The 12208-nt window shown below is 42.8% G+C and overlaps 1 protein-coding gene across 1 annotated transcript in view; it reads left to right on the forward strand.

Moving 5' to 3' along the window:
• Uxs1 (UDP-glucuronate decarboxylase 1) overlaps positions 1 to 12208 on the forward strand; it is a 92574-nt gene that overhangs the window by 1241 nt on the left and 79125 nt on the right. The window contains exon 2 of the mRNA XM_013034709.1: positions 1478 to 1494. Within this exon, the coding sequence (XP_012890163.1) occupies positions 1478 to 1494 (17 nt within the window). The remainder of the gene's footprint in view (positions 1 to 1477; positions 1495 to 12208) is intronic.

A 12208-nucleotide genomic window follows, 5' to 3' on the forward strand; every position in this document is an offset into this window, starting at 1 on the left:
CCTGTCCACTAAAGCCCAGCCATTCCCAGGATGTGGAGTCATTGGGAGAAGTTTCGGGCTGGGGCTTCGGATAGATGTTAGATTTGAATAGTTTTGCAAAGACGAGCTGTCCTGTAGTGTGTGTGTGTGTGTGTGTGTGTGTGTGTGTGTGTGTGTGTGTGTGTGTGTGTGTAATAATAAGAAAGTTGGGGCTTCGGATAGATGTTAGATTTGAATAGTTTTGCAAAGACGAGCTGTCCTGTAGTGTGTGTGTGTGTGTGTGATAAATAATAAGAAAGTTGCGGATAGATGTTAGATTTGAATAGTTTTGCAAAGACGAGCTGTCCTGTAGTGTGTGTGTGTGTGTGTGTGTGTGTGTGTGTGTGTGTGTGAGAGAGAGAGAGAGAGAGAGATAAATAATAAGAAAGTTGAGACCCCCCCCAAAAAACCCTTACAATCGAACAAGAGTGACAGTCTTATTATAGCTGTCTTTATAATGATTATTGTAATAAAAATCCTATCATTACAGTGATCATACCTAAATTTATGGAGCTTTTCTCATTCCACAGTTCACTTCCTTTGGTTTTGTTGTCCACTGAGGTAGAATCCCCTTTGAGCTGTCCATGCACATGTTTTCGACTCTTGTGAAAATCTGGTCCTCAACAAGGATGAAGTCTCACTGTCTTTCAGCTGGTGAAGTACTTAAGGCAGTGCTTAATAGCACAGTGGAAAGCTCAGTAACTACCCAAGGGATTAAACTGAAATTCATGCCAACTTACTGGGTAACTTGCACGCAGAGATCCAACTCGTGTTATCATTAGTAGTTTGTTGTTGTTTTTGTTGTAGTTGTTTTCGTTTTCTTTGCCATTACTGGGTCTTGAACTCAGGGCCTGGGTACTTTGATTTTTCTCTCAAGACTAGTGACCTACCACTTAAGCCACAGCCCCCCTTCTGATTTTTTAGTGGTTAATTGGAGATTTTAAAAGTCTCTCAGCTTTCCTGCTGGGCTGACTTTGAATCTTTTTTTTTTTTCCTGCCTGTCATGAGGTCTGAACTTGGGCCTGGGCACTGTCCTTCAGCTCTTTAGCTCAAGGCTGGCGCTCTACCACTTGAACCACAGCTCCATTTCTGGCTTTTTTTCTGCTTACGTGCTGCTAAGGAATCATATCTAGGGCCTCATGCATGCAAGGCAAGTACTCTATCATTGAGCAGCTTTGAATATTGATACTATATCTCATCATCCTGGGTAGGTAGGATTACAGGCACTTACTTGGCTAGTGTTTTTGTTTTTTTAGGTTGTTTGCAGATTGAAAAGCCAAGTGGGTCCCTGCAAGGTTTGTAGTCATAAGTCCTCTGCAAAGCTTGTTTGGCTCAGTAGTCTTCCTGCCACCACCTCTCCTACCCAGAAGCAAGCCCTTGACTTCTAGCTCATTGTTTATTATTATTATTTTTATCATTGTTCTCCTGAATCACAGGCTTCCTGACTTCTCAGTCATAGATATATGGAGTGACTTTGTTCTCACAAGCTTCCTGATTTCTCAGTCATATATATAATGTAGTGATTTTGTTCTTCGGAAGATGACTGTTTGTTCTCCCTTTATGACCACTTAGTGTTTCTGTGTATGACCGTAAATGCTACAGGTCATGAGCTAGGACCTACATTACTTTTTATTCTCTCTGGAGCTAATAAGTTGATATTCTATATTTTACTGTATTTGGTGTTTTTTTTAAACTGTATTTACTGTATTTGGTGGTTCTGGGGTTGAAGCAGGTCCTTGTGCATGTTAGACAGGCACTCTACTACTTGAGCTATACCCCCAGCCTTTTTTGCTTTATTTGTTTCTGAAATAGGGTCTTGAGTTTACCGGGGTAGCCTGGATCACAATCCTATTGATGCTTCCGAGGCAGGATGAATAATAAGCACATGCGCTACCATGCCCAGTTGTTGGTTAAGATGGGGTCTCAATAACGTTTGCTCAGGCTAACCCTGAACTACCCACTTCTCCCTAGCTCCACCTCCTTAGTAGCTAGGATTACAGGTGTGAACCTGTAATTACACTTGACCTTTATTTATTTATTTTAAAATTTGCTTTGCTTTCTACGTACTATGGCTGAATAAGTCTACACTTCTTTGCATTTGTCTTTGAACAGACTTTTTGCAAGCACCAGGACATCCCTGATGACCCACTTTCCAGAACTTGCCTGGGGACCCTGTGCCTCAGCCCTGCATCTGCCCGGATCTACTCACCTTGGGGGTTTTATTTCTTGACTTTCTTATTTTACTCCCTGGTTTGGATTGGGACATGAGGTAAAATGTGAGGTTTTATCCATAGTGGTTTTTCTGACTTCATACTTGATGAACTGATCATGTAGCATTCCAGAAAAAAGTATTTTCAGTATTTCTAAGGTATTGTTCCATGCCCGCCAGGCTTGTTGTATAGTAGAGGAATTTCAAGCCAGTGTTTGCCTTTCTGAAAGATTGAAGGCTCTTCTATGTGTCCCATGTAGTTGCTGGGCATCACTTATTTCTATCCTGTTGCCTCTGTTCTTACATAACTGATCTTTGTCTTGCTTGGTGGTCTTATCCAATCACTTCATCCAGATTGAACCCATGTCTGCAGGGAGCTGAGCTAGCCTACCACCTCTTACTCCTGGGCCCTGTGCTCTGTCACAAATGCAAGTTGTTGCTCCTCCCCCCCTCCCCCCCTTTCTTCTTCTTTTTTAGTATGGCTTGGTAACTTACTACATTCAAGACAACAGTGCTTGGTATACAGAGGACCTTCCCTCCCTTTTTCTCCAGTCCACAGACCTAAATCAGAAGAATCAATCTCTTCATAATTTCTGGGACCTTTCTACTTTCCTTTGGATGTTTCTTTTGCAGTTTCTAGAATTATTCTCCCTTTTTTCCCTTTCCTGAAAACTTTCTCCTTTTCCCTTTCTCCTTCCGCCTTCCCCCTCCCCCTTCCCCCTTCTCTCTCATGCACTTTCTCCTCCCTCCCTTCTTCTTTCTTCCTCCCTCCCTCTTTCCCTCTCTTCCTCTCCTCCCCTCTCTTTCTTCCACGTCTTCCTCTCCTCTCCTTCCCACCCACCCTCCCTCCCTCCCTTCTTCCTTCCTTCCTTCCTTCCTTCCTTCCTTCCTTCCTTCCTTCCTTCCTTCCTTCCTTCCTTCTTCTCTTCCTTTTTTCCTCCCTCACTCCCCACTGGCTCTTCTCAGGGCCTAGTGATCTTGCTTAAGGCTGGAATTCCACTGCTTGAGACACACCCCCACTTCTGGCTTTTTGTTGGTTAGTTGGAGATAAGAGTCTTAGATCTGTCTGTCCAGACTGGCTTCAAACCTTCATCCTCAGATTTCAGCCTCCTTAGTAGCTATGATATTCAGATTTGAGCCACCAGTGGGCCTAGTCAGCTCTGGAACTACTCTATTGTGATGTAGAATGGCCCCAAATCAATGCATTTGTTTCCTGGTTTCCAGTATTTTAAAGTTGTAGTTTTACTTTCTAGAATTGCCCTCATCTTTGTATTTGTACTCTTGTCATATCCATTCAGTTTGTTTTAAAATTTCCAGTAGTCTCATATCATTGTCCCTCCGTCCCCCCCTTCACAGAATAGAAGAAAAATGATTTTTTGTTTGTGCTTGCATTCTTTTAATGATACTTTTGCCTGCTCATCTTTTTTTCCCATTGAATGGTCACTGTCCTCAGGGTTGGTGTTGGAGGTCTGAGATTGTTTGCTCCTACCTCAGAGTGGGAACTCTGGAGGCAGCTCTGGCTCAGGAGAGGACTCTCCTGATCTCGGTGCTGAGTGCTGTTATGGCCAGAGTTTCCCTGCCTTCTTCTGGGAAGAGAAGGCTGGCTGCCTGAATGGGGACAGGGCTGTAGACCCAAGTAACAAAATCTTATCATTCCATTTGGCTTGGAACTCCCCAGTCCAGAGATGGAGCTGCTGGTCTTCTGTCAGGATGGGACTTAATCTTGGAAGTTGTGCTTGAAATCAGACTGCCTCAGCTACCATCTCTTCTCACATAGATGTGCCAGGCTCGCCCAGTGCTTGGCCTTTTCTAGGAATAAGTCAGCTGTTCCCATTGCTGGCTTCTGATCCTATCTTCCCAGAACCTCTTTGCCCACCTACCATCTTCTTTCTACCTTCTATCAATGTTGTGTTCCTGGTTCTCCATTTTGCTTTTCTAAGTCTGTATAGACTGTCCCTTCAATAAGAATACCCCCAAAAAAATATTCAAGGAAATTTCTCACATTTAGTAAGGCTCAGGAGCTATTAAACTAATGATGACTCAAGCATGACTTTTCAAGTGTGCAGTTTTCCTAAAACTGTTCAAATTATGTAGAAACCAGACCTCAGACTTTGAATTTGGATCTTTGTCAGGCTGATGATAAAACAGTTGGTTTCACTCTTGGGATGTTGAGTCACAAAGGGCTGCAACCCAATCAGTTCTGGGATCACAGGGGAAACTGCTCTCTCTCTGCATTGTGCAGTACTAATGAGCCGGGATGTAAGAGTTTAGGTGGGTTAAGCATATTTTCTGTTAAGGATAATTTCCAGTTTGTTGAATCTTCCGTGATGTAAATCCATCTTAACTAGAGGGGTACTTTTAATTAAGACTCATAGCAACAGTACCACTGTCAGTAAACAGGAAATTTGAGAAATTCTCTATAATTCTTTCTCCTCTTAGACTATTTTGCATTAAGGATGCATAGTTAAGAGCACTTGTGCTCAGCTATCATATAAACCTGACATGGGGGCGCGTTCCTATAATCCCAGCACTTAAGATACCGAAGAATTGGGACTTCAGAGTGAGAACAGGTCTCAAAAAAACCCCCAAATTACATAACATAATATCTTTCTATGCCTAATCCAATTTAGGCTTATGTTATTCTTTTTTTATTGTTCCTTTTTTTTTTTTTTGGTGCAAACCATTAGGTGGTTTAAAAGCCAAACCAGCAAGTTTCACTCAGATGCCTTCTATCTCTATCCCAATGTTTCCTTTTTAGTTTGAGTTTAATTTAGTAGATAGAGGCAGATAGGTGTTTTTTTTTTTCTTTTGTTTTTTTGGGTCCAGTCGTGGGGCTTGAACTCTGGGCCTGTGTGCTGTCCCTCAGCTCAAGGCTAGCACTCTACCACTTGAGCCACAGCACCACTTCTGGCTTTTTTCTTTTTGCTTATACAGTGCTGAGGAATCGAACCCAGGGCCTCAGGCATGCAAGGCAAGTGCTCTACCACTGAGCCACCTTCCCAGCCCCAGATAGGTGTTTTCTGTGATCTCTTATATTTTTGCCCATCTTTCTGCTGGGTTGCCCTTTACCCCTCATTTTTAAGAAGTCTAAATATTTTGAGGATGGTAATGGTCCTTAGTGATGTAAATTGAAGCCATCTTTTTTTAAAGCCTAGTATTGTCAAAGAACACAAAGAATACGTTTGATCTTTGTACCTGGCTGGATTTCCTAAACCCTTGAAGCCTCAATGTCTTCTCTTACCAAGAGAACCTCTTCTGATAACAGGGCTGGGGCCCTAGACAGACTCAGGTTGGGGGGGGAAAAGCCTACCCTTTTGATTTCAGAAGTGTTCTGTAGAAGTAGGCTTAGGACCTGAGAATCTTCATTTTCAACAATTTCCCTGTGTAGTTCCTGTGGTTTGTGCTAGGCAAGAACACCACCACTGAGCTACTCTCCTGGGTCCCTATAGTGCTTAAGAAACTGGTCCTGCTGAGTGCCAGGTAACTTGTGAAAGAGAAAGGAGACAGGAGACCTTCAATGAACAGGACTACCCTTGAGGCAGGGCTATTGAGAGGACATTTAGCACATGACTAGGGCTTGGACAAGGGAGTTGAAGGTAAAAAGTAGGCCTGTGTGGAGGCTACATGGGGAGCAGAGTTCTTGGGGTCCCAAAGGCAGAGTAAGGAAGGCTGACCCTACGGGAAACTTAGTTCAATGGGATGAATGGACATTTTGTGAGAAATCAAGCATCCTAAGAAAGGAGATTTTGATGACCATACTTGAAGTCTGCAAAGTATAATAACCACTTTTGCATCCTGGGCCTCTGCATGGCTGAGCAGTGCGTCTTGCTCTGTGCCTCTCTGTGCCTGTGTGCAGGTATGCTGGTGGATTTTAGCCGACATATATTTTGCTGTATGGACTAGTCTGTTCTTGACTGTGAAAATTCATCTGTTGAAATCCTTACCCCAAAGCTTTGGCATTAGCTGAGCCTTGGGAGGTGACCGGGTCATGGGGTTGGAGCCTTTCTGAGTGGGGTCAGTGTCCCAGGGAAGCCTTGCTGCTTCTGCCATGTAAGGACCCAGCAAGAAGTACCATTTGTGAACAGGCAAGCTGGTCCTCACCAGTGCCTGGTTCCTGGGCTTCCCAGCCTCAGAGCTAGAAAGTTCTGTTGTGTATAAGCCACACAGTAGGGTTTGCTAGAGCATCCTGAGCTGGCTCAGACAGGCAGGTCATCAGGAAGGGTTTATGGTGAAGTTGAAGGCTTTCTCCATACAGAAGTGTCTGTAGGTGAGGTCAGATAGCAGATTACTATGTGCACTAAACCTCCATTCGTGTTGTCTTCACCTTTCTTCTCTTGCTTTATGTTCTACAAATGTGACGGACTTAGGAATTACCTGAGGAGTAAAGGTGAGGAAGACAGCTTCTAGGTTGACCCTTTGCAGCCAAGTGGGAACTCCTAGATGGAGGGAATTTGAATTTATCAGCCAGTTTCTTTTCAGTTAAGAGTTTCAGAGTTTCTTTAACCAAAATAAATAACTACATCAGAAAACATTTGGACTTCTGTAAAGCAGGCTTTTTTAGAGGGAGTCTGAATGTGTTAGCAAACCCAAACAGTTTTGTCAGGGTGGTGAGATCTTAGAGTGTTATTCATAGTATCTTTGCATATTTTTATAGCATTTTCAGAAATGCTGTAAAATTGAGAACAGAACATACTGGTTCTAATTGACACAAATACTGTGCATTCTTGGCGTTCACATATGTATTTGTCTTTAAGATGTCAGCAATAAAAATTGGAGGGGTAGATGGCTCAGCTATAACTAAGTAAGGGAATCAGGCTAATCTGATACCCATCCAGGAGACAGTAATATTTGTTTCTTGTAAATTGTCATGGGCTGTGAATATGGGGTCCTTGGAAATTGGGTTCACAGCAAAACTGGCTTGTAGCCAAGTCAGGGTCTTCCTTTTTTCCCCCTGAGTTTCCTTTGTTATTAAATAGAATTTAATTTGAACTTCCTTGCTTCCCTCACCTTATTGTATCTTCATTACTTTAAGGACAAAAATGTTTCTCCTAAGTTCTTAGTTCAATAAGCCCCTACCCCTGTACATCTCTTATGTGCACTAAGGCTATCTTTGTCCTCCTGTCCCCTTACCTGTATCTGTCCCCTAACCACTGACCAGCTGGTCCTACAGTGAGGAGTTGAGGGGGAGAGAGAGGCATGCAGGAATAAGTACCCTCAAGTATGTGGTTCTGTGGTGTCATGCATGGACCCCAGGGTTGCTTCTATTCAGTTCATTAGATACACTTAGCACAAATGTATCATTTTTCTGTGTGTGTGTGTGTGTGTGTGTGTGTGTGTGTGTACTAAGCATGAGCTTTATCACTGAACCAACCCTTACCTCCATTTTAATTACTTTCAAATATATGGTTCAGTAGTGTCAGACATTCACATTGTTTTATAGTCAATCTCCAGAACGGTTTCATCTTCAGTACCTGATCTTTACCTGTTACACAGCTTCCCCGTGGCCTCTCCCCCATCCTCAGCTCAGGCAGCTCCCTTTATACTTTCCATATATGAGTCTGACCACCAAAAATACTTTTTATTAGTACAATCATACAGCATTTGTTTCTCTATGACTGGCTTGCTGCATGTAGCATGTTTTCAGGTTTATCCAAGTTTTCCTAAGGACAAAAGGCGTGCACTGTATGTATGTACCACATTTTATCAATCCATTTGACTTCTGAATTTTTGGTGCTTATCTTATTTGTTTGCTTGCTAATTTATTTATCGCTTGTTTATTTAGCTGAGCTTGCTCAGCTTGCTTGTTGAACTTGCTTGCTTGCTTGACTGGGGCTCTACCATTTGAATCAAATCTTCAGCTTATTTTGAAGTCTTATGGATGTTTCTCGCAGGCTGTCTTTGAACCACAATTCTCTGTATCTCAACATCCTGAGTAGCTAAGATTATTGGTGTCAGCCACTGAGATGTTGCATGAGTGTATAAATATCTCTTAAGGCCCCTGCCTCTAGTTCTTTTGGGTATATACCTAGATGCAGAATTGTTGGATCAGGGGCTGGGAAGGTGGCTCAGTAATAAAGTGCTTGCCTTGCATGCATGAGGCCCTGGGTTCAATTCCTCAGTACCACATAAGCAGAAAAACCAGGAAGTGGCGCATGTGGCTCAAGTGGTAGAGTGCTGGCTTTGAGCTGAAGAGTTCAGTGACAGCACCCAGGCCCAGAGTTCAGGCCCATGACCGACAAAAAACAGCAACAACAACAACAACAAAAACCCCAAAACAAAACCAAGAATTGCTGGATCACATGATAATTATCTTAAACGTTTTGAGGAACTGGTACTGTTTTCAACAGCAGCCACACCATTGTTTTTACATCCCTACCAGCAGTGCATCAGGGCTGCAATTTCTCCGATTTTCTTGGCAGCATGTGTTATCTTTATTTTATATTTGAAAAAAAAAAATTGGCAATGATGGGATTGGAACCCAGGGCCTTGTGATGCTAGGCAATACATGTTGGACCTTTATCACTAAGGTACATTTCCAGACTTTATTTTTATTTTTTTATTTTTTGGGTCCGGTCGTGGGGCCTGAACTCTGGGGCTGGGCGCTGTCCCTCAGCTCTTTTAGCTCAAGGCTAGCGCTCTACCACTTGAGCCACAGCGCCACTTCTGGCTTTTTTTCTTTTTGCTTATGTGGTGCTGGGGAATTGAACCCAGGGCCTCATGCATGCAAGGCAAACGCTCTACCACTGAGCCACCTCCCCAGCCCCTCTAGACTTTATTTTTATCATTTCATTCAAGTAGAAATCCTAGTGAGTATGAGGTGGATATATAAGCTTTTCATGAGAGGTCTTGAAAGAAATGTTACTTTTAGGAAGCCCTGATGGGTTGCCTACAAAACAGAAGAGGGATAAGAAATGTAGTTAATCATCTGTATCTATGTTTGACCAACCATGCATGGATTGAAGATATTTTAAAACTATTTCTGTCCTAAACATGCACAGACATATTTTAATCTTCAATCCCTAAACATTAAAGCATAACAACTATTTACACAGCGTTTTGCACTTGGTGTTATAATAAGTAATCTAGAGATGATTTAGACTATGTAGGAGGATGTATAGGAGTTATATGCAAATAGTATGCCATTTTATAAGAGGGATTTGGGTGTTTATGGATTTTGGTAACTAAGCATGTTCCAGGGTTGGGGAGATGGAATTTGGAGATGTTTCCCACTTTGTCATGGTTGGTGGGTAGCAGTGACGTCTTACCCTCTTTTTTTTTTTCAACTTCCAGTGGGAGCTCTCTCCATATTTTCTGTACCTTGAATAGGCCCACAGTATGGTGGTCCTAGGTGGCCTGGTGTTAGGTTGTGCAGATTGAAGTCCTCATGACTTTCTTTCCCTAGTATAGGTGATTGGAAGCCTCATCCCTCTGAGCTAGTATTACTGGGCTAGTTAGCTGCTCTGCACCGTTGCAGGGCATCCAATCAGTCTGGGTGGAGTGGCAAGACTTGGACCTGTTGCATACACCTGCCTGTATGCACATGTAGGCACTGCTCTGCCTCCTGCCCCCATTGCTGATTCCTTCAGAGGCATCCCAAGGCACTGGCCTCTCATACTTACTTCCTTTGTTCCTCCCCTATCTTTGCACGTCCCCTCCACTCTTGACAGTATACCACTTGTGACCCACCTCTTCTGCCTCTCAGTCCCCAAGTCCCATCCTCACCTCTTCCTCTGTCCTCACCTCTCACTCCTCCTGGCTTCATCCCCTTGCTCTTGCATCCTCCCCCATCTACACACACACACACACACACACACAAACACACACACACACACACACACACACACACACGGACTACTCCTCTCTCCTAATGACCTAGTAATTGTCGGGCGTTAGACTGACCTCTGGGGACAGCTGTGTCACACGGGTCCAGCTATGAGACTTGATACCACACCGTAATGAGTCCACAGTGCCCTTTTACTTGGGCACAGTCTGCTGATGGTCATGCTTAGAGACCCAGGTCATGGCTAAGTAATGCCTTTGGGTATTATGTTGTGGAGGCAGTCCTACTAAATTTCCCTCACCCCTTTTCTGGGCTTCCTTTTCCTTTTCTCCTCCTCCTCTTCTGTGCTTCCTCCTCCTCTTCCTTTTCTTCCTCCTTCTCCCCTTCTTCCTCCCCCTTCTTCTTCCTCTGTTCCTCCTCTTTTTCCTCCTCCTCTTTTCTCCTCCTCTTTCTTCCTCTTCTCCTTCTCCTTCTTTCTTTTCTTCTTCCATTCTCCTTCCTTTTCCCTCCTCCCCTCCTTCTCTTTGTCTGGTAGTTAATTGGAGGTAAGAATCTCACAGCCTTTCCTGCATTGGCTCGCTTCAAACAGTGATCCTCAGATTTCAGCCTCCTGAGTAGTTAGGATTACAGGCAAGAACCACCAGCATCCTGCCCCTTTCTGTCTTTATAAACACATACTGAAAAGGCTGACTTACCATGATCAAGATTTTCAGAGCTCCATTAAATATTACAGAGTAATGTCCAGATAGTAAAATCAGGTGCTCAGTGTGGAAAGGGAGGAAGGAAAATGGAAAAAAAATCATGATATTCATAATGATGCCTATTAAAATGTCTTCCCATTCAGAGATACCACATCTCTTCATTTTAACAGTTTTGTATTTATGGCCCCTAGGTAAATTTGGTTATTTCTTTCATAAGGGTTTTATGCCTTTTGTGTGATGTTTATTTCCGTCAGCTTCTCATGTGAATTCTACCTAAAAGTTCAAGTATCAATTACTAACAAAACTTTTCAGTAGCAAGGCCAGCAATGCAATTAACCCCAGGGCCCTGAAATTCCCCTTTACCTTTCCCCCCTCACCACAACATATAATTGTGGTGTTCTACTCTCCTAAAAAGATGAGCACAGCTTTGCATATTAGTAGGAGTGATATCTGACTTGACTTTTCCTCTTACCTGGTCCCCTTGTACTTTTTTTTGCCTTCGGTATTCTAAGAATAAATTCATCACTGTTATTCCCACATTAGTCCTTGTGTTCTCTGCAAGCGGGTGGAGAAGCTGTGCATATAGCATTCATTGTCTGTGGTCGTTTTCAGCAGGGTGTTAGCTCCCTGGCAGCCCACTCACTAGTGGCCAGCTTTGTGTCTGGGCTGGACATGCTCTGCTGTCTCTTTCTTCAAGAAATGGATGGAGGGGCAAAGCACAGGGCTCACTTTAATATGCAATCAATGAAAAGGAGGCCACTGATAGACTTGGAGAATTGGTGGTAATGGGCAGGAAGAGACCAGTGTTTTAATTGCCTAATTAATTCCTTTATGCACAGAGATGCACAGACATGCTTTGTGGGTTGGATTTTGGCCCCTTTCTTGCTTTTTTCTTTTAAGATTTTATTTTCATCAGAAAACTAAGGACATGGTGTGTATTTGGTAGCCTCGGGCAAAGTTATTTCATTTTTCCATTATTAGAGAGAAAATACTGCTACATGTCCTGAGGTTGACACTATATCTGTGTAAGTTGCAAAATCAAGAGAAACATTGTGGCAACACTTTGGGAATACAGCAGATAGTTAATCCTACTTGGGAAGTCTAGAACTGGGTAGAAAAGGAGAGTCTACTTTTTGCTACTTGTTTTTAGGTAGCTATACTAAGGGATTTCAATTCCACCTGTCAGTTTATGAGCACAGTGCATCTTGAGCAGGGTCTCCCTTTTCATCATTCTCCCCCATGTCTCCTAACCCCATCCATGCCCTCGTTTCCTTATTCCATTTTCACTATATACATTGAATATTCATTTGTTTTTTGTTTTTTTTTTAAATCTCTTGTTTTAATTCTTGGAGTTCATTGCATAAGATATTATTATTATTATTATTTTTAGTTTTGTACCAGTGTGCTGTATTGTGAAAATACTGTACAGAGGGGTTACAATTACATGGGCAAGATAATGAGTACATTTCTTATCAAGCATTGTAGCCTCCTCCTTTGTTT

Source organism: Dipodomys ordii, unplaced genomic scaffold (assembly GCF_000151885.1).
Source record: "Dipodomys ordii isolate 6190 unplaced genomic scaffold, Dord_2.0 Scaffold194, whole genome shotgun sequence".
In the NCBI taxonomy this organism is placed as follows: Eukaryota; Metazoa; Chordata; class Mammalia; order Rodentia; family Heteromyidae; genus Dipodomys; species Dipodomys ordii.